The sequence below is a fragment of the Pteropus vampyrus genome, unplaced genomic scaffold (genome assembly GCF_000151845.1).
Source record: "Pteropus vampyrus isolate Shadow unplaced genomic scaffold, Pvam_2.0 Scaffold818, whole genome shotgun sequence".
In the NCBI taxonomy this organism is placed as follows: Eukaryota; Metazoa; Chordata; class Mammalia; order Chiroptera; family Pteropodidae; genus Pteropus; species Pteropus vampyrus.
Window position 1 is genome coordinate 132954 of NW_011889599.1, and position 23174 is coordinate 156127.

The following is a 23174-nucleotide window of genomic DNA, read 5'->3' on the forward strand; positions in this document are numbered from 1 at the left end:
GGTCTGAAACCATCTGCTGGGCTCTGCCAGCAGGATTCTGTTGCTGACCTTGGCTGGGGTAGCTGCAGCAGTTGCAAGGAGAGAGGGCTGGGCTGCCTCTGCCTCTGTCTCTGCCAGCCTGGGTCCCACGGCAAGCCTGACACTCCTGGCTTTATTCCATGCCTAAGAAGGGCTCCCCTCTCTGTGGCAGATGAGGGATCTCCCCTCTACTCCTTCTCCAGAGCCATCTTTCTGGGTTCATGCTATCGGGGCATCTATCTACATTGTCAGTCATCCAGACCCCACAGCTCCTGGCAGGGCAGAGCCACTCTGTTCCCCAGCTCCAGCCACCCCATCGCGCGGTTTCTGCTCAGCTGGTCAGGATACAGGGCTGTGGAATGTCAGGCCTCCCTTTCGTCCTAGAGTTTATTGTCCCAAGTCTCAGCCTATTTGCTTTGTGACCTTGGAGGCATCAAAAACCTCTGTTTCTTCATCCATAAAATCGAATGTAAAAATATTGACCTGCCTTATACGGTTTTTATGAAGAATAACTGACCCAAATGATAATAAAGCTTCTTTGTTAATCAAAAGGGACCAAACTGCTTAGCAAGCATGAACTTAGGTTTTAAAAATTATTTGCTTGCTTGATGTATTTCTTCCTCCCTCCCTGGGTCTCCATTCCTCCCTTCCCCAGAAGTACTTGGTGCCAGAGAGATGGAGAGGACGGGAGGAAGAGGCAACCATGCCCTGTGGGGAGCCACACTTAAGGACTGCCTGGCGGTCCCTTCCTGTCCCTCTCAGATGGTGTCCAGCATCAGTGCCCCTCTTGCTCTGCCACCTGACTTTCTCTGCTGCCATTCTAACCGCACACTGCTAGGGAAACTAAGGACCTTGGTGAGCCTCAGCCCTGCTTCTCCTCTGCTTAGGAAGCTCCTTACCCAGGGGTTGTCTGGAACCTCTAACCGCCCAGCCAATCTCAGGGCTGGTCCTCCTCCCACAGCATAGGAAGCTCCTTACCCAGGGGTCGTCTGGAACCTCTAACTGCCCAGCCAGTCTCAGGGCTGGTCCTCCTCCCACAGCATAAGTGTGTATCTCCATGGACCTTTGTGGATGTGCAGATCCCAGACTTGGACTAGAACTGTCCAAGGGTAGGAACAATGTTGCACCCATCCATGGCTCCATTCATTTATTCTATAAATATGTGTTGTGGTCTCTTATTTGTTAGGCAGTGTGTTGGACACTAGAGATAAAAATTTTTTAAAAAGCAAAGATAAAAACAAAGCCCTCTTCATCATAGAGGTTACATTTTAACATGGAGAGATAGTCAGTAAACAAATATATGTCAGGTGGTGGTTAGTGCTATGAAGAAAAATAAAATAAGGAAAAGAAGATAGAGAGGATTGGGAGTATGGTGGTCCTGTCTATTATTGTTGGGGTCAAAGATGGACTCTGATAAAGAGACAAGAAGGAAATGAAGAAAAGAGAAATAGGGATATCTGGGGGAAGAGCATTTCAGTTGGAGGCACTGGCAAATGCAAAGGCTCGGAGGTAGAAACATGCTTGGCATATTTAGGGAGCAAGAAGCAAGAAGGCTCATGTGACTGAAGTGACACGAACAGGGGTGGAGGGCAGGGGGAATCACAGCAAATAAATTCAGAGAAGTAACAGGCCAATCATAGGGCCTTGTGGTCATAGTAAGGACATTAGCTTTTTCGGAGTGAGATGGGAAGCCAGTGGACAGTTTGGAGGCAAAATGCCAGTGTCATGTCATCTTATGTTTAAGCTGCACTATGGAAAATGAACTGCAAGGGGAGAGGCAATAAAACCATGTGGACCAGAGACCAGGGTGGGCAGTGGATACAGTGAGAAGCGCTCAGGTCTGTTTTGAAGGTAAAGCTCACTAGTTCACCTGATGACTGATTGAGCAAGGAGAGCAAAGAGAGCTAAGATGGAACTATGTATTTTCCCTGAGTATCTGGAAACATGGAGCTGCCATTTCTGAGGACAAGACTGAAGTAATTAGGTCTTAGGTGTAATAGGCTGAAGATGCCACTGGACATCCAGGTGGAAACAGCAGGAGGCAGTCAGGTGTGTGAGTCTTCTCCCAACTCCTAACCTCTACCTCTCCCAGAACTCTGGCATCTGTGCTCATCGGCTGCCCACCACCTTTCCTCATGCTGCCTCTCAGGCGTCTCCTGTTCACAGAATACTCAGCTGCCTCTCTTGAAACCGCGTCCCTGTTCCTTCCCACATAGTGTGAGGCGGTTTCTCAGACTGGAAGTCTGGAGTTCTTCTCTATGTGCCAATCTCTCATCCCACATCCAGTCCATGACCATGTCCCATCAGTTTACTGCTGAAAGAACCCTCTGGGTCTCTTCTTTTCTAGTTTCCCTCTTCTTATTTTTCCAGCTCCCTCCCTCCCCGCATCTATACTTTATACTGTGCAGTCAAAGTGATCCTTTAAAAGTACACATTAGAAGGTATCCTCCCTCTGCTCAGCCCACTACCACTGATGGCTTTCTGTTGTCTTGCACATGCTAAAGTCATGTGGCTGGCCTGTGTCTCCAAACTAACTCCACTCCCCGCAGCCAGCCTTGCTGCCTTTTAGTTCCTCAAACAGGCCACATTCTTTCCCACCTCAGGGGCTCAAGCCCCCTCTGCTCTTCCCTCTGCCTGGAGTCCCTGGAGTTACCTTCCCACCCAGCTGGTCAGCTTTAGTGCCACCTCCTCAGAGAAGCCCTCCTTGACTACCCAGGAAGAAGTAGATCCCCCAGTTATTCTGTCTCACAGCACCTCCTGGTTTTGTAATTCTACATTTATTAGTTGATGATTTAATTGTCCCCCTACCTAAGCATAGGACCCAGACTGTCTGTTCTGCTCACTCCTGTATCATTGCAATGCCTGGTACTTGGGAGAAACTTTATATGTTGAGTGAATACATATACAGTGTCTCAGCCACTTGATATAAATATTAGTAAATATTTGGTGAGTGAGTTGTTGAAGAGATGGCTAGAAAATAAATAACTGAAAGGAAAGCCTGTTTTTTCCATACTTAAGTTGATCAAACAAACAAACAAACAAAAACTATCTACTTTTCTATATTTGTGGTGTCCTAGATAGAATTTTGTATTCTTGAAATGCATTTTGGTGGAATGTGGGCTTGCCAGTGACTCCACGTGGCGATGCTATCTGCATGTACCTGGTGAGAACCCATAGTAAGTGCCACGCTGCCCTGTCCCCATCTTTATCTGTTTCACAATTTCCTGTCTAGGCCCTTAAAATCTTGATTTGCAGCTATTTGTCTTTCTGTTCTTCATGGTGCCCTCTTAAGGCATTCTTTATTATTTCAGTCCTAAGAAAACGAACCCCGTTGAAAAGAGAACATGCTTTGAATAAAGCCTGCTTGATGGTCAGCTTGATGATCAGCTTGATGGGTGGGGGTGGGCCTGTCAGATGGTACCAGGCTCTGGCCGCCCTCTCTCACAGGAAGGCTCCTAAACACAAGGGTCTCTCAGGCCCCAGGAGGCCTAGAATCTCAGCTCAGTGGGCTGCCAAGTGTGCTTTGCCATGAAGGGAATTTCTTTTCTAGAATCAGATGTAGTCATTCTCTTCAGATGTGCTGGGTTTGTAAATAGCCTCTTATGCTTGGCATCGAGGATGCAGCAGTAGATAGACCATAGCCCTGCCTTCAGGATTTAGAAGGGGAAATACAAATTTGATAAGCAAAAATTCAGAAATTCAACACTGGAGAAGATGCGCACCCATTGCATGTTCTGGCCCTGCAGGTTCAAGGTACATTAGCACTTTATTTATTTAGTAGAGGTGGGCACTCATTCACTCTGCCTGCCACCCAGCAGTTTAGTCCACAGCCTGTATCCTCCAAAACCCCTCCTGGCACTGTGCACCAGGTGGAGTTCTCATGTTAGAAGGAATTTATCACAGCGTTTTCCAGTACAAAACTGGAAATAGCCCAAGTGAGCATCTATAGGAGACTGGATTGTGGTCTGTGCCCACTGCATGCTCTATGGCATCAGCAGTTTAGGAGCCACACGTGCTAGCAACACGTGCGCCAAGTCAAAATTCAACAACTCACAAAACAAAGCAAATTATCTGTTAGGCATATGTCCTACATATGTAGTTAGCCTCTACACCAAATCCAAGGCAGTAGTTACCGCAGGTGGGTCAGGCGGGAGAGCTAGGTGGGAGCATATAGAGGAGGGGCTTCATGGGCCCAGGGCAGGGAAATATAGAACCACGGTGTATGTGATGAATCATTCAAGCTTGGTTAAAGAATTAGGAGAACATGGGGCAGGAAGAGCTGTAAGGCGGGCCTGGTGGTGGGAGGCTCCAGTGAAGGCAGAGGAGCCCCGGAAGTAGAAGGGGTGCTTGGAACTGTGGCAGCCCCCACCCACACTGAGCAGCATCACTTGGTGGAAAGGACTGGTTTCCCATATAAATTCAGTGGAACAAAGCATCTTCCTGTTCACAACAGCTCCGTCCAAAAGGTTTGAAAGTCACAATGTAGAAGTCAGGAGCCCATATACATGTTGGAGCCAAAGAATTGCATCATCAGATCTGTGTTTTAGAAAGCTAGCCAGGAGGAGAAAAGGCAGGCTTGGGGCCAGAGGACAGCTCACAGGGCTGCTGTGGGCCTCAGGGGAAGAGTTATGATTTGGGTCCTACCTCACGGGGCAGACGCTTAGTGTAAGATAATATTCTCCAGTTACTCTGAGATGCATTCCTGAAAATCTTAGTTTCCCATTGTCCATACAGACCATTTCAGAGATGTTTTATGTTTCTCTTTGATTGATCTAGCCTGTGGCTTTTGACACTGTGCTTCTCACTTTCTCTGTGCCTTGACCTCTTGGTCAGGTAGTTAATGATCTTTAAACAAACACTTGAATATTATGGCTCTCCAGGAAGGGACCTGGGCCTGTGTCAGCATAGCATTTTCCTTTATCCAGAGAGAAAATGAGTGTTCTATACACCCCACTTTGTAGATGGGGATATTTGTGACCTAAAGGTCAAAATTGTCTTTAGTTTAACAATTTTTGATGGCAAGTTTTCCGATATATATTACACACTTCTCTGCTTTCTTAAGTAGAAATCCATGAACACGATTTCATCTCACCTGAGACAGTGGATCTTAGTAGGAATATTCATTTATTTCATGAATGTTTATTAGAGCCTGTTCCTCGTCTGTTCCTGATTTACAGACTGTGGGTACAAAAATTGCCTGGTGTGGAGTTGGTGTGGTGATTTAAGATGCTGAGATAGAATCAAGTTACTCCTTTGCCTAAAATCCTAGGTGACTACTCTCCTGCCTTCCCTCCCCTCCCTGCCTTCTCTGCTGCAGCCCTCCCTCTTTGTTTATTTCTCAAGCTCACCAAACCTCTTCCAGTCTCTGAACTTTCGCACTTATTGGTTCCCCTGTTCAGAACATTTTCTGGACCCTCGAACACCTTCTTCCTATGATCAGATCTTAGTTCAGACATCACCTCTACAGGGTCTTTCCTGACCATTGGTCAAGAAAAGCCAGACCCTCCCCTGACCCCCGGCCTTCTCCCGGCCTTCTCTATAGCACGTTACATATAATACACATATTATGTAATTATATTGTATATTGTATTCTATTGTAATTACATATCATAATTATGTAATTATATATATTTAAACACAGAAAATTATATTTTATTTGGATTAGTATACATTTAATTAATATTAATGTATTTGTGATTGTATTTTTTCTGGATACTAAGCTCTTTGGAAAGAGACCTGGCTCTATTCCTACTCCTAGAACAGTGCCTGACACACAGCAGGCCCCCAGGGACTATGTTGATGAATGAAGAGTGACTCTGCACTGGAGAAGCCCACGGGCTAACAGGCAGGCAGGTACAGATGAGGCAGTGATAACACAGCAGGCTGAATGTGATTCAGAGGGGTTGAGGTGGCACCATGGAGAAAAGGAAAGATTCTGCCCACGGAGGTCTGGGCAGACTTCCCAGAGCAGTGGTGTTTGGCCTGGGCTTTCAGGGACAGATGGGCATAGCTTGGTAGGCTGAGGAACTTGGGGGGCTATTCTGCGTGAGGTGGCAAGCCTACACAGAGGGCTGGAGTCAAGGAAGTACGGGAATAGAACCTGGGGTGGAGCAGGGACTAGAAGGTTGGAGGAAACTAAGGTAATGCAGGATTTGGCTGCTGTGACCACTGCCCACATCCTGTACTAGGGTGTCCTGTGGACCTGGGTCTTGTGTTTGCAGTCTGGAGCCTGTTTTGGCCAAGGGGAGTCTGACTGGTCCCAGAGCTCCCCTTGGCTGGCACGCCAGGTGCCAGGTGAATGTTGGTGGCACTGAGACAATGATTTCTGCAGCTGGAGCCCAGCTTCAAGGTTCATGGGTTTCATGAGCTTTGTTTCTTACTCCTGACCAGGTGGTGAAGAAGGTCAAGTCTATGCAGATGTTCCATATGCCTGTCACCTCGGCCATGCAAGGAGACCGGCTGGGCATCTGTGTCACCCAGTTTGACCCTAAGCTGCTGGAGCGTGGCCTAGTGTGTGCCCCTGAGTCCCTGCAAACCGTCTATGCAGCCCTCATCTCCGTAGAGAAGATCCCATATTTCCGAGGGCCCCTGCAGACCAAGGCCAAGTTCCACATCACAGTGGGCCATGAGACAGTCATGGGTCGACTGATGTTCTTTAGCCCTGACCCTGACAGCTTTGACCACGAGCCTGTGCTGGATACCTTTGACTTTTCCCAAGAATACTTGTTCCAGGAACAGTACCTCTGCAAGGATATGGAGCCAGCAGTGACAGATAGTGGCCAGGCCAACGAGAAGGCGGGCCAGGCCACAGAAAGCCGCTGCCCCCGTCAGCAGTGGGCCCTCGTAGAGTTTGAGAAGCCTGTAACCTGCCCTCGGCTATGCCTGGTGATCGGCTCCAGGCTGGATGCTGATATTCACACCAACATGTGCCGTCTGGCCTTCCATGGTGTCCTGCTGCATGGGTTGGAGGACAAAAACTATGCTGAGAGCCTCCTGCCTAGGCTCAGAGTGTACAAGCTGAAGCACAAGCATGGCCTTGTGGAGCGGGTAAGCAGCCCCTTCCTGCCCATTGCTCTTCTGTTGCTCTCGGGTGGTTGAGCTGGACAGCTTGGCATCCCAGATGAAAGCCAGGAAGGCCTCAGAGACCTCTTGTCTCAACCTCTGAAATTTTTAGACAAGGAAACTGAGGCCTGCAGTGGTTGAATGGCCCAAATTCTTTCAGCCCATCACTTATCATGCTGAGGCCTAAACCCAGGTTGGGGAGCCCACTGTATTTACCACAGCCCAGCTGTCCCTGCCCGCCTCTTACTTAGGTGGCGGAGGTGCCCACATAGCGCAGAGCAAGCCTGGCCTCTCACGTAAGCCAGTTTCAGACAGTAGCATTTCACCTGGGCTAAGAGCTAGCAATGTCAATGGCCTTCCTGACCTTTAGATGGGAGACTGGGCTCTGCCCTATCATCCTGATGCCAGGCCCTGGCTCTCATGTCCTCAGTGAAGTCTGAGCCTCCATCAGGCAGAGTAGCTGCCATATCTTCCTCAAGCCAGTCATGTCACGGGAGAGAGTATGGCTGATCATGCAGGCCAGGCTGGGTCAAGTGTATCCTCAGCCTGTGAGGTGGGGATATAGGGGGTAATGGTGGCAGGGGATGCCAGAGAGCAAGAGATGGGAAGATGACACAGGGGGACAGTCCAGGCTGTTGGCTTTCTGGGGTACTTGATGTCACTGGAGGCAGGTTTTAAGTATATGGATGAGCCAGTCTAGTTTGTAGGCTTATCATTATGGTGGACAGATGTGGTTGCCTGAGAGAGCCTACATAGGGTCCCATAGCCCTGGAAACCTCTTCATCTGTCCCTGAAGATCTGAGTGGGAATTCATGCCTGCTGGGCCTCAAATGAATGGGTGGATGACCATACAAACCTCACGGTCCCTGGGGCTGGCTGGCTGCCTGGGTGAGGGCCTGTGCAGGTCAGGGATGGCTGTGGGTAGGCCTGGGACTGGGCTTTAGTTGACCGAACATGGCAATGCTGAGACTCCAATGTTGGGTAGCTCGGACTCCTATTGGGGTGTGCCCCAAGGCTCTCAGCAGGCCCTGAAGTTCTGTTCCTCAGACAGTGGGATGAGGTCACCCCTCTGGTCTAGTCCTGCCAAAGTCAGTGCAGACTCCAGTGCAATGTCAGATACATACCGAGCAGGTGCTCAGGAGAAGGTGCCCAGGGCCTTGGGCGTTAGACAGTGTTGGGGTTTCCATCGCCCACCACCTTCTCTGTCTCTCTTCTTCTTCCAGATCCCCAGGTTTTTTCCTCTGGAACTTTGTCATTGCAGACCCTTCCCATCTCCTCCTCATAGTCTCAGAACACTCAAGCCCTTTCCTTCTTCCTCTCCCACCGCTACACCTAACCCACCCTCTGTAGGGGAAATGAGAAGCAGCCCCTTCCTTACCTGCCCACTGGTCCAGAATTCAGGATCCCCAGCTCCACGGGCACAGCCTTCCAGCTCAGCCAGGCAGAGGGTTGCTATGTGTGGATCCTGGAGCTGGGTCTACATCCTACCTGCCATTCTCTGGACAGGGGACTGTCCTCCGTGAATGTTGGTCTTTTCATCTGCAGAGCAGTGGCATATGCCTAAGTTCCTGGGGTTGCTGGGAAATGTTGAGGACCAACCTGGGAAGTGGGGGCCTGTGCAAGTGCTCCATCAGCCATAGGCCATCCCTTAGATGCTGGCTGAAGATGAAGGTGATAAAGCATGCATCACTCATTTATCTAGCTTGTTTTATTAGCAGCATTATGAAGTATAATTACCCCGTGGTGACATATATATTGTGGAGTAATGCCCCACTTGGTGTGTTCATGAATATAATTGCCCCCATACAGGCCCGTCAGTGGTGGGGCAGCAGTCATCTCCTTTGAGGACAGGAGTATGGGTTTGTGAGGAGCAAGTAATCACACTGCTGAAATGACTCAAGCCAAAGTGTCCTTGCTGGGAGATTTTCCTTCCTAGTAAGGTTGATAAGGCATTGAACTTGGGGATCAGACAGAGCACAAACCTAACTGTGCTGCGCAATACTGCATACTTTGGACGGCCGTTTTATCTCAGCATCCTCATTTGTTCAGGGGCAGACTGTTGACCTCATAGGGTTATTTCTAAGGAGCCCCACTATCATAGGACATCATATGTAAGAGCTGACTCTAGTGCAGGTGCAGCAGGAAGGGTGGGCTAGTTGTGAAGAGTGTCCCTGTTTGCTATAAGCAGGACCCAGAATGCCCAGAGATTTTCAGATCGCTTGGTTGACCATGGTCTAGGCTGTATGGCATACTAGGCAGATGTGCAGGCCTGGGCTTCAGTGCTACCCTTTCTACCCTAGTGTGGAAATGGGGCAGTCATGAGACTTCCCTGCACCTGGGGACTGTCACAGTGTTGCCCTGTGGGGTGAGATGGGGGAGTGTGTAAGGGCCCGAGATGAGTGCTTGGTTCCTAACTCTGTGCTTGCAGTTTTCATGATTAATACTTTTTAAGCTCTTAGAGTGCAATTATAAATCCTGAAGCTTGGAGCCAGAGTGGTATTTCACTCCTTTCCCCAGGACTTTATTATCCTTCTCTGAAGCACAGGGGCCAGTCAGGAGCCATTCAAGGCTGGTGGAAGTGGCATGTGGTTTAACTCATTGGTGTCAATGCTCCACATTTGGGCAACTGGTCTTCCCCCACTTCTAATCATCTTGCAAGCTGGTTTTCTTGTGGATTCTCTTTCTGAACTGCTCTAATCAAAGATAATGTAATTAACTCACTACTAGAAGTGGCTTTCCTTGCTCAGCAACAAATGAGCCACTTGGAAACTGATTTTGGTTGCAGCTTTATTCTCAATTTTTATTTTTGTGAAGAAATTCTGCTGTGATGAGATATACATCACATGAGAAATTTTCTCATTTGAAATTTTCTCATTTTTCTGACCATTGTTTTTCTTTGAGCTGAGAACATTGTGATGTCGGTGTATGCTATAGTCTGTCAGCAGAGCCAATAACAAACACAACACCTTGCTATGTAATTCGATAAATAATATCCATACCCCATAGAACTTTAAAAGTGTGACATTAGAAGTCCACTTTTTCTGTTTTGACTATGCTCCAGTGGATGTGCACTGTACAAGTAAATAACTAAAACGTGTACCTGGAAGTCTCTGTTGCAACTGCTCACCTCTGCTGAGTAGACAAGATGGAAATGAGTAGGTGTGGCTGAGTGCCAGTAAACTTTACTTATAGACACTGAAATTTGAATTTCTTATAGTTTTCATATAATCATGAAATAGTCTTCTTTTGATGTTTTTCAACCCATCAGAAAATATAAAAGCCATTCTTAGCTCAAAGGCCATACAAAAACAGATAGTGGGCAGAATTTGGCCCTCTAGCTATAGTTTGTCGACCCCTAATCTAAATGATAAATAAGAGTCTTGAAATAGAGTGCACATCCTACAAGGAAGGGTCTGACATCACCTACATCTACAAGTCTTCTGCTCTCTCTGCGTTCCCTAGGAGTCAAGTCCTGGGATGGGGCTCAGGTTAACAGAGCCAGTTCAAAGGTCTCACCCCAGCAGGGAGAATGGAAATGAAGGTGTTCTAGGGAGAGAAGGAAGGGAATTAGAGTGTATTGGTCTGAGGGAAATCATTATTATCCCATTTTCAAGTAAAAATATAGAAATGTGTATAAGATTATGAACACAGAGAAAGGGAAAGAAACTATGAATGGAATGAAAAAGTATAGTAGAGCTTCCACATTCACAGAGGGAAAAACTAGAATAAATTTGATTAAAACAAAAATAAAGAAAACAAGAACATTGTTCATAAATAATAGCAAAAACAGAAGGAACAAAATGAAGCATCAGTCACACTAAATGTGAATGGCTGAGTTATCTTATTTAAACACAGAGACTGATACATTGGATAAAAACACAGAATCTGGTTATATGCTATTTATAAGAAGCAAAGTGATAAACAAAGGTTAAAAATAGATGGACAAAAAGGTGTCAGGTGACAATAAACCAAAAAAAGCATGAGTGGTAATATTAATTTCATTAATATCATCATGTAATGATAAAAAACACAGTTACAAACTTGTGAGCACAAAACCTATTAGAAATTCAAGAAGAACTTGATTAGAAAAATGGAATGATAATTACTGTGGAACACTTTACAGTGCATATTTCAGAATGTGACAGGCGTACTAGACAGCAGATAAAGACAAAGAGGCATAATACCGTCATTATGCCTGATTTCTAGATAGGCAGGTAGAAACCCTATATCCCTCGAATAGAGAATATATACTTTTTCCTATGTCTATGCCACATTTATAAAAACCGAGTATTCAGCAGTAGTCATTCAAAAAAAATTTGTAGAATACTATGTACTGTTTTCAGGCCTGGAGATATAACAATGAGTTAAGAAAGGCAAAATCCTTACTCTCGTGGCATTTAGATTCTATGTAATATTATATTATCGAGATTCTAATTGTATGCGTGGCCACAGAGCAAACCTGGAGCGATTTTTGAAAGAGAAATCATAAACCATTGAAACTAGAAATGAAAATTTATATAGAGGCATGGACATAGAGCTATAGATTTATTGTATGTGTGTTCATTAATTCTCTCATATATTTTCTGCTTGGAAATTAGCAAACAGTAAATTGCTGTTCATTTGATTAAAACCACTTCTCATATTATTATATAATGTTGAATCCCTTAGTAATAATCTTCTCTTTTTTCAGTTTTCTGGCAGTCCTTTGATTACATTGCAGAGAGCCTTAGATTCCCACAAAGGAACTTGCACATAGGGCCAAGATTCAGACCCTTCCATAGTAGCAGTATACAACTAGGGATTCAGTGCATTTTCTTCATTGTATTTACTTTTACCATCAGGTTCCTGTTTGTGACAAGCCACTCTGGTTTTCTCTTTAGGATATCATGTGAAGTTTCCCTTTTAAGCATATGTATTTAAAGAAAACTGTTGGGTAAATAATAGTACAAGTGTGCAAAGATCTGGTGAAAATGATGAGAAATGAAGGGTTTGTCACAGCTGAGGCTGGGAGCTACAGGGCCATGTCCCTAGAGGTCTGTGCACCTTTGCCATATGCAGATTCAGACCAGTAGCTCCTCTCTTAGTGAGCCCAAGACAGGGTCTCATAGCAAACAGGGTCTTCCTAGAACAGGACAGACTCATGCCTACACCAGAGTGACATTGAGAGAGCTGCAGAAGCCAGAAGAGGAACAAGGAACTCTGCTGATGTGGGAGGAGGTTGTCTGGCCAGGGAAAAGCATAAAGAGCTGGTCACCTTTGATCTGCGCTTTGTCACTGGTCAGACATTGAGGGCAGGGGAGAGAGGAGGAAGGGGGACGGATGAAGAGTGTCTCAGGTCCAGGCACTCTTTCTGCAGAGGCACAGAGCCGCCATGCCTGGCCTTGTCCATTTGTGAAAGGACTCTCAGCCCAGGATGCCCAGCAGCTGGAGGGCAGGGGACAGAAGCTCCAAGAAGCAGGTAGGGCCTGCTACCAAATCAGGCTCTTCATCCCTGAATAGGGAAAATGCTGCAAGCTGAGGTCTGGGGAAGACTAGGCTCCTTTGTTCAACTTGTGCTGGATAAATCCTCTGAGCAGGGCCAGAACAGCCTTCAGAGAGGCTGTCCACTCAAGGTCCCTAGCCACGCCCCTCTCACCTAGCCTTCTGGTCTCACCCTGAGCTCCAGCACACTGAATTGACTTGAGTCATCTGGCTATCACCAAAATCACTTAGTCTGTGAGGCCCCATTTCCTCATTTGTAACAATTGAATGTAAAGAAGTGGGACACATGAGGGCTTAATGCCAAGGACAGTGAGTGCTCTGCACCCCTGCCTGCTTTATTTCACACCTGTTATTGCCACACCCCAGAAGACCCTCCTAGCCTCCACATCCAACTGCCTCCCTCCCTGCCCTTGCAGCTTGCACAGCTCCACCCAAATCTTTTCTCCAAAACAAAGGTGGTCATGCCAGCTCACTTCATTTCTTTCAGCCCACCTCTCCCCCAGGACAAAGACAATACTCATACCTTAGCATACTACCATTTGCCTGCCACTAATTGTGAAGTTTGGTGCTAAGGCATGGCAGGCCGAGGAGGCAGGCCAGGGAGGCAGGCAGATGGGGCCAAGTGGATGCTTTCTTGAGACCAGGGCTGGAGGAGATGGAGAGGGCCAAGCAGATGCCTGGATTCTTCTTGTAGCGGGATCAGGCCAGGAGTGCTGGTCATCCTGGGTCTGGCATTCATTGGCACCATATGGGAAGGCCTGAGGGCTGGGCCAGAGGAGCCTGTGGCATTGGCCCAACCAAGTGTAAACAGACACTGCCAGGAGTGCTGGCCAGCTTCGAAGTTGGAGGCAGTGCTGCTTCCCAGCTCCTGGCTTGCCCACTGTGCTTCTGATGACTTGTTAAATGTGTCCAGGGTACTAGGAAGGTACTGGCTGAGGTTCAGGTCAGCCTGCGACTGCCTCTGGTGAGCAGGGTTCCTCACCGTCCTTCCTGAGCAGGGGCTTTAGTACCCCATCCGCTGGAGGAAGCAGCATTGCGGTCCAACCGGCCATTTGGCTCACTGCTGCCCTTCATTCCCCTATGCCCCTGTTAGCAGGTGGAAGGCTATGTCAGCTCCCAGGCCACTCTAGAAAACAGGTGCTCCTGAAACAGAGACTGAGAAGGTACTCTCCTTAGGGAGAAGATCAGATGGCTGTCCTAGCGTTCTGGCCCTAGCCCAAACCCTTGGACTCTCTCTTCCCTTACAGGTGTCAGCATCAATAGCTGAGTCTTGCTTGACATGGTAGAAAGAGCTGGCTCTGGAGACCAATGCACTGAGCAGGTGCTGTCTTGGCCTGGCCTTAGCCCAGAACCTGTTTCTTCTTTAAAAGAGCTGCGGTAAGGAGTTAATAAGACCACATGTGCAAAGGGCCAGGATGGGCCTGGTATATACTAAGTGCTCAGTAAAATGTCTAATTTTTTTTTTTCTCCATGAAAATGCAGCTGCCTTTAGGAGCTGTGCCTTGGTGCCTCTTGATCAGCCACTGACAGGAACTTTTACCTGCACAGGTGCCTGGGTAATGGAAAACAGAAACAGGGAGGGACTCAATGCGGGTAAGAGGTCTTGAGGGTGGAGGGAATTAGGAAGCCTGTCTTGTCATTAATGAGCAGGGCATCTGCTCAGTGATGGCTGACCCAGGTTTGAGAAAGACAGCCCTGGCTAGTCTAAGAACTGGTTATAGGCAGCAGCAGGCAGACTCCTCCCTAGGTGGGCACCCTCTGTGATGCTCATACAGTGGCCCACCCTGGGCCTCTGGAACTTGCTTGACAAAATGAAATGAACTGAAGGCTATTCTTTTTCTGGACTTACCCCAGGGGATTTCAATGAGACTGATCCTCACTGACAGCATACTTTCACATCAGAAATCCCATGTCGTCTTTACATCAACCTTGGAAGTGGATACATTTGTCCTGTTTCACAGGCGAGAACACTGAAGCTCAGAGTGACTTGACTTGCCCATGGTCCCACCGTGGCTCTGTACTGGGCTCGTTTTGGTGAAATGTTCCCTATGCCAAACAAGAATGGATGGTACCAGAACATTATCATCATCTCAGGAACTCTTGGGAAAGTTGTCAACCCTGGTGGCCTTCACGTGCCCTGGAAGAGTTAACACCCCATTTGTGGAAGGGCCTAAGAGAGAACTTTGATTGGGGAAGGGAAGTTGGGGTAGTAGGGGAGACCTGAGGGCAGCCCTTGGCAGACAGTCTGTACCAAACACATATTAGCATCCTTACTTTTCTTCAGCGGGCTCCCTAAGTCTCTATATCTCGTGGTTTCTGGGTATGGTAGAAGATCCCCTATCCCAGATGGTGCTTCCATTCTCCACTTTAGCTTCTCCCAGTTTGAAATTCTGCCAGTTGAGATTCTTTCCTCTGGTGGTTATTGTGCTACCAAGTCTTTGGTGTTCTTGCCAACATCAGCACCCCTAGTCCTGACAATAGCCTTTTTCAGAGGAAGAAACTGAGGTTTAGAGAAGTCCCTTGCCCAAGGTCATAGAGCTGGAAGAGACAGAGGCAGGACTCAAACATTTCTATCCCCTTGTCTTGTTTTAGTCCTCCTCACAGCCGATCCCACCAAACGCTCTGTTTCACAGCCTGCTGCCCCTCTTTCCTGGGTGCCAGTTCTCCCATTTGAATTAGAATAGTTGTTTCTGAACTTGTGCAATTCCCAAGCCTCATCATGGGAGCCAGGCCTTGAGAGAGACATACACATGTAAAACATAATTATGTACAGTGGCAGCCAAGTCCCCACTCAAAAGCTAGGGACAGTGGGGACTCACCTGGCATGTAAGTGAGGGGCTGGCTTCCACGTGCAGCCACTGACTGCCAATGACTGAAGGCTAATAAATGAAGCAAATTACTCATGCAAACAGTGAAAGTCCTCCCCTTAGAGCTATTGTAACTGTGCTGGCCCCATTTCAACATCGTTCCCCAAGAGCAAGGCGTGCTGAGCAAATCCCACATGTGTTGCCTTTGGTTTGACGTCATAATGATTGATTTCAAAATGAAAAACCTCCAACTGTTCTCTGAAGGTTATTCCTTGTTGGATGTGTTGGTGTCTGATCTCTGAGGTCTCTTCTTTAGTTAGAAGAGTCTGTAATTTGGAGAGGAGCCCAACTATTGTACATGCACATGTGCACACACATTTTCTAGAGATGGATAGGGCCAAAGCCATTTCCCTGATTCTCCGCCTTCAACACCCAGAACAGATGATGACCCCTGGTCTTCCTGAAGCTCTTCAGAGATGTAGGCCTCACTGCCTCCATCAGGAAGGGCTGTTGTCCATCTCCCAACCAGACTTTTAATCCAGTGAAGTTTCATGCAGCAGACATTTATTGCGTCCCCTCTTAGCACCCACCCCACCCCTCAAACCCAGTAATTTCTGGAGGGGGTTTGTTCTGGGATGCAGAAATGAGCTTAGGCCAGCTCCTGCCTTTTAGGACTCCCTCGCCCCTTCCAGTTGGGGCAGCTGGTGCAGGCAAGCTCTGGCTGTGCTTGGACACCCCAACACAGGCTTTGTTCCTACCACTCCTACTGTAGTCCTCTACCTCGGGATTCTGCAGCTGGCAGGGTGCTGTGGGAGAATGCTTTGTTAGCCAGCAAGGTCTGCTCATATCTGCAGGGTAGCAGCCAGTGGGTTTAGGGGCACAGGCCACCACCTGCTGCTCTGTGATCCTGTGTGGTATAGCTGGGGAAGCCCCAAGGAGGCAGTGTGGGGCAGCAGAGACCCCATGTGAATCCGCAGCAACTTTCTCCCCTCATATTGTAGATGGGAGCTTGAGACCCACACACACAGGTTAGATCACAGGCCAGTCCCCAAAGCCACTAGACTGGGGCTTTGAGACCAGGCAGTCTTGCTCCAGAGCCCCAGCTCTGACCCATTATGCGAATTCAAGTTCACCATGCCCTCTGGGATCTACCCCTCTGCTGCAAAACCTTAAGGCCACATTGGACAGCAGTACTCCAGTCTGCTCTTAGATCCTTTCATCTTTCTTCACACTTGGCCTCATCCTTTTAGCCTTTGCCCTCAGTGTTCTCTTGTCTTTAGTATGCCACATTTTCCCAAATACAGAGGCCTGTATTGGAACTGGTTACTTGGAATTCACCAGCACCACAGATGGGGAAAGCTCACCGACCCTCCAACCTCATTTTGTAGGTGAGGAAACTGGAGGCCCAGGGAATCAGTATTTTACTTCACTTGCTTTTCATGTATTCTGTATCTGGTCCACAGCACTTCACAGCGGTGCGTCCACTAGACTGGCATATCTTCCTTTAATAGGGAGCTGCTTGGGCCTGCCACAGTTCCTGCATCCTGCGGCACACTCCATCCATCTTCCCTCATGCCTCCTTCCCTCTGGACTGCCCATGGGATTGCAGATTGGATCCTCCAGGAGCTTGGGGTTTCAGGAGCTGGGACTTGGGGGATAGAGCCACATGGTGCCCCTGGGCAGGACTTGCAGGTCAGCTTGGGTCCAGCCAGTCACAGCCTGGCTCAGGGAAGCCCAAGGGATGGAGAATGCCATGACTAGGCTCCTTCACTGCTGCCAAACCTCTACCTCCCCTTGGCTCTGGTTCCCCACAGATACCAAGTGGCAGGAAAGGCTAGAGTGTGTGACTTTGGACAAGTCCTTTAATCTTGCTGAGTTCCTGCAGGACTTTTCTAAAGATTAACTAATAGTCTGGAGGCATCTCTCCCAGAAAACGGCTGAGGACAACTTGTGGCTTTCATCTGCTGCAGGCCAGGTGGGATTGTGGAGCTGAGGGACAGGAATCTGAGAGAGGAGGGATTCGCTGCTGGCTTCTAGCAGGCTGCACTCAGGCTGCTATAACATGACACTGTGGACTGTCAGTGGGCACGGGGACACCAGTGGTCCTGAGACCAGGTTCGTGGCAGTGTGCTGAAGGTCAGCCTCGCTCCCTCACTACCTGACCTACAAATGGAATAAAAAACACCGAAGGTAGCACCAGGGGAACGGGGCGGGGATAGGGGGTGGGGGCAGGGGCGGTGCATGGTACCCGACCAGTACTGTTGTTTCTTCTGGCAAAACCATAAGACAAGAGAACAGAAGTGAAAGATGCTCTCTTTGAACTTGAAATCCTTTCTAAACAGCCACTCCAGTTCCTATGAGACTATGAGGCCAGCAGCAAGAGGGAGCCCCTCAGGCCCTCCTCAGAGGGTAGAAAAAGCCCATTCACTCCTCACCTTATCCCAGATGCTTACGAAAATATTGTGGTAATGTAGGTCAGTGAACTGAATGGCACCACACACCAGCAAGATTACAGACCCTGCCAGCCCACACACCGGCCCACTTGGTCAGATGAGAACATAAACAAAAAGTGCTGAGAGCCCTCCACTTCCCAGCTCCCGGCCTGTGTTTATGTAGCACTTAAACCAACTTTGGGGTCCTTGCTGTCTGCCATGAAAGCCCTGAAGCTTTTGAAGTTCCCCTGAAGTTAATAAAATTAGTCTGCCCTCATTGCAAGACCTTTGCTTGGGGAAAAATGGATCTTCCACTGTCTCTATGGTATTCAGCTTTTTAAGTTAATATTTTATAACCAAAAGAATGGAGCAACAGGGAGGATATGCAATAAAAAGTCTTATGAAAGGCCTTTTTGCTAATAGGTAGCATGCCTGCACAACGGGGCTCTAATCACCAGGAAGCCTAGCACCAGGCTGTTGTTCTAGCTTGAGAGAGGCCAGCATTGAGTGTGCAAGACAGCTAGGCCCAGGGCAGGCTTGCCTGGGCACCCTTGGATGAGTGTATCCTCCAACCATACATCCACTGGAGTGATTTACTTTTATCCCCAAAGAGCTAAGAGCCACCTTCTCTCAGCAGTCTCTCCCTCCCTACCACCGTATCATGTGCATATTTACTGGGACCTGCCATGAGTCAGGGCCTTGCAAGTCCTGGGCCGTTAGGACAGAATTTCCAGTTTGGGAGACAGACTAGCTGTCAGTGATGAGACAAAACAGCTAGGCTCTCAGGGCAGGAGGGGCCTGCCATGGGGAAAGCTGCCTGAAGGAGGGTATGCCCAAGTTGAGCCAGGAAGAGCACGGGAGAGGTGGGAGAAGGGAAGTATAAGAAAGGTGCATGAGGGAATTTGGGGATGGGAGTGATATATATGTTCAGTACCTTGATTGTGGTGATGGTTTCATGGGTACATACATATATCCTAAACTTAGCAAATTAAGTACCTGATAAGGATGAACTGCAATTTTAAGCAAACATAATCAGTTGGGAGGGCCTATAGGAGGAACTAGGGCTTATGGAAGTTGTCACACTGCTTTGCGTAATAACGAGAACCCTACAGGAAGAACTCTATGTGTACAATAAAGCTCTATGGTTCTAACTTCCCCGTCCATTAACTTCCTTTTCCCTTATATAAATAACCCTCCATTTTGGCATGCAGGCCAGAGTGTACATGTGACTTATCATGTCTTCATGCACAGGGTTGAACCCTTTTTCCCAAATAAATCCTTTTGGTGACAAAACACATAGTCAATATTATTTTTCAGATGACATTTTGAGGGCTTGTCCAAAATCCAAAGATCTCAGTGGCAGGAGAGCAACTAGGTTCTGGCACTTCACATAGAGAGCTGCTTGGGCTCACTGCTTGCTCTCTGATTTGGAAGCTTAGGGTGAGTCTTCTCTTATTTAGCCACCACTTTTTGCATTTTGAAGCTCTCAGGGCTTTATTCTGGAATTGTTTAGGGTTTTTTTTTTTTTCCTCTCTCTCTCTCTCTGTGTGCATGTGTTAAAGAAGGCCTAGCTTGTTTGTCTATCTGCTGTCTGTGAGTACTCGATTTGGCACATTGGCTTGATTTCTTTGGAAACACATTGTCCTTTGACACTAAACTGGCTTTTGCCTAAAGGTCACTTTGGGGACAGAGATTATTTCTACTGAAATTAGTCAGTTTGGCCCAGTATTAAACTGTGCCATCTCAAAGAGAGGAGTGTCACCCAGCTCAGCCTATAACTACACTCTGAAGGTCAATTATTTTCCCAGAACTGGCTTTTAAGCCTTTGGCTTGGTACTCTATGATCAGATTGTTCTAGAGTAAGGCTAGCTGGTGTCTGACCTGCAAGTTGCTCTACCGTGGCCACCATAGATTTCATTCATTTGGCCAGTCAGCTTGCCTGTACTCTAAATGAGCCATCTAGAAGTAAGATTGCCAAGATTTTTAATTTTCAACTTTGGCAAATGAGAGGCCCTATGCAAAACTGAAAGACTCCAAACTTTTGCCATTATTGCAAAGAGCCAGGACACTGGAAAAGGGATTGCCATAAGTTTAAGCATTTCAGACACTCTCAGCATTCTAGCCAGCCTTTTCAAAGTCCTAATCCCCAATGATGGGGCTCTGAGAAACTGCAGGGGCCTTTTCCAATCCTTCTTCTTAAATCAGCTTGGAGAAACTTCTCTTCATATTGGTAAGGAAACTATTTTTATTCTTATTGACACTGGAGCTACACTCTCGGTGCTTAACCCCACTGTCATAAAACAGCCCCTGCTGCAGAGTAATAAAACAATGTGCATAGTGGGGATTTCAAATAAACCTTAACAGGTTCATATCTCTGAACCTATTCCTTTTTGCTTAGGCCCCTCTAGAGATACACATTGTTTTCTCTTTGGTGTTTCTGCCCATAGCCATTTATTAGGCCGAGACTTCTTAGAGAAGTATCACGCTGGAATATCCTTTTCCCAAAAGGGAGAAATAATGTTGGAGTTTCATGGTAACTGTCAGAATGGCTGATTAGGTGAGTTAAATGGCCTTTTAACATCTTTTTTTGTTCTGTTTTGATGGTACAGTAGCTGAATCTGAGAGCACTGATCAATTGTTCCTATTAGATCAACTGCCATCTTCATTATGGGCAAAATCTTCAGCTCATATTAGCAGAATCCACAGTGTACCTCCTATTAAGATTCAGATCGATCCTTCAAAACCTCTTCCCAGAATCAATCTATCTTATAAATAAAGAGTCCCTTCAAGGTATAAAGCCTATCATAGAATATTACATAACTCAGGGCCTTATTATTCTGTGTGCTAGTCCTTGTAACACTCCTATTTTGCCTGTGAGAAAGCCAAAAGGTTGAGGGTTGGAGGTTTGTCCAGGACCTCCAAACAGTAAACCACATTGTTATCCCTCGTTCCTAACCTCATATGCTGCTAGCATCTATCCCAACTGGAAACAAATTATTTACGGTAATTGATTTATGTAGCACATTCTTTAGTATCCCAGTTGATGAAGCTAGCAAATACCTTTTTGCTTTCACTTGTGAAGGAAAACAATTTACCTGGGCAGCAATGCCTCAGGGTTTTACTGAAAGTCCTTTTTATTTCTCACAAATTTTGGAGACTAATTTGGACGATATAATTTTCCCTAAAGGTTCTTTACTCGTCTATTCAGGTCTCCTCACAGGAAGATAGTATCCATCTGTTAGAACTTTGGCCTTGTAGGGACATAAGGTCTCAAAGAAAAATTACAATTTTTCCAAACTCAGGTTCAATACTTGAGACATCTGATATTTCAACAAGGACTGCACTTGGATCCACATAGGCTTCATGGTGTCCTAAGTTTCTCAAGGCCCAAAACTAAGCGCCAATTGCGAGGTTTTCTTTGCCTAGTCAGCTATTGCCGAAATTGGATTCCAAATATCTCTCTCTTATGCCAGAACCTCTTTATGTCTTACTGAAAAATGACGGTCTGGACTCAGTTTTCTGGGAAGAATAGGATGACGTACCTTAAATATATGCATGCTGTTGTCTATCAGTTGTGCCTCATTGAAGCTGTTAAAAAACGAAAGACCACAGACACAAGTGAGCACTGCACATGTCCCAGCAACCACAGTGAGGCATGTGGTCACCATTTACTCTGGTATGCAGGGATCATCCAGTGAGGGAACGCCGCTGTGGAGGAGACATGTTATTGCCTCCACAGATCTTGTGTCCTGTTTGGGAACAATGAAGAGTAACAGATAACAGTCAGGGAACGCTCTGCCCTCTGAAAACAGAGACAGACAGAGGGGTGACAGGATAGGGTGCAGTGAGCCATGGCCTCTGGGGACACAGTGGACATGAAGGCCTCAACTGGAGCCCTTGCTGAGCACCAGGGGCTGGTACAGAGATGGGCACCCTGTTTTGCCAGTGCACGGTCCACAGGCAGGAGGGCAGAGGGTGGTGTAAACATTCCCTTTCCCTAGGATATGCATGAGTTTCTTGAGGCAAGAGCTTTGATTTGTTCTCAGCTATACACCAGGCACATGGTAGGCTCTCAGTGGAAGAAAGAGAGAGCAGTACTGTGAATATGGCAAGGACTTGCTGTCTAAGAGAACACCTATTTTCGTTACTTTGTTTGGTCCCTCTGGTGCCTTTAGAAGGTGGTTCTCTCAGTAGTGTGGAAGCTCCAGGTGCAGACACTGCCCTTTTTCATTTCTTGGCCAGCCGCCATGCCTGGGCAGGTCTCCCAGCTCAGCCACATCTGTCTCTAGGTAGCCAAGGGCTGGGACCCTCCCATGCTGCCCCAGTGGGCCCAGGGTGTCCAGGCAGCACCATTTGCTTGTTTCTCTAGCTTGGCATGAGTTGGCCGTGGTCTTGTTCTGCTTTGTAAAGGCCCAACAGACTGGGAGTTACATTTCTGCTGCACCGCTACCTCAGGTGGCCGCAGCCTACTCAGGTCTTGTCTCTGAGCTCAGCTCTGCCCTCTCTGAAGCAGGAATGAAAATCATTATAGATAAAGGTGCTCAGGGGATCAGTGGGACCTCCTAATGCCTTGGTCAGCATAGGCCGAGGGGTGCTTAGAGGCTCTGATGATTGAGGGGCTTTGAGGGCTGGGGGACTGAGGGGCTCTGAGATGCTCTCTTTCTCCCAGTGACAGGCAGTTTTGGCAGTAGAGGCTGAGCTGGGGACGGAAAGTGACAGTGAGTGCCTTCAGTCATGGGGAATGTGGAATGGCTAGTCCAGAGCCATTGGGTCTTGGGCACCTACTGTGCTAGGCTGGACTGCTGAATGTAAATAGAGGGGCACTGCCTTCAAGGCTCCTGACGATGTTGGGAACAGAGCTCCACATGCAGGCCATTCTTGTGGGTGTGGTCCAAGGGTCCTGGGAGCTGGGAAGCATGGGAAAGCATTTGGGGCTAGTGACATCTATTTGCCCTGACTGCATGTTCTGCAGGTCAGAGGAACCATCTGCATTCAGTTCGCCCACCAGTCTTGTTGAACACCCATTGCAGCAGGAGCAGCAGCACCCACAGACAGACAGAGCCGAGGAGGGAGGGCAGAGCCCACAGCAGCCCCAGCCTGCAAGGGTTGCTCTGCTGGAGTCAAGTCCTGAAGGACGAGGAGGAGTTCACGTGTGGGAATGAGATTTGTGAATTCTAAATGGCCGTACAAGTGGAAATGATTATTCTTATCATTATTTGTATCCAATTCATCCATCACCCGGGAGAGGAGGAATGCAAATACCTTTTATCTGGCACTATGAATCAAATAGAACAGGATATGTTTTTCCAAAAGGTTTTTAGGGTAAATGGGACAGTTTCTGCTTTTCAAAACAATCCGTCTGGGGCCCATGGCT

General features: G+C 47.5%; 1 protein-coding gene across 1 annotated transcript in view; it reads left to right on the plus strand.

Moving 5' to 3' along the window:
* EEFSEC (eukaryotic elongation factor, selenocysteine-tRNA specific) overlaps positions 1-23174 on the plus strand; it is a 152697-nt gene that overhangs the window by 84391 nt on the left and 45132 nt on the right. The window contains exon 4 of the mRNA XM_011385874.2: positions 6409-7065. Within this exon, the coding sequence (XP_011384176.1) occupies positions 6409-7065 (657 nt within the window). The remainder of the gene's footprint in view (positions 1-6408; positions 7066-23174) is intronic.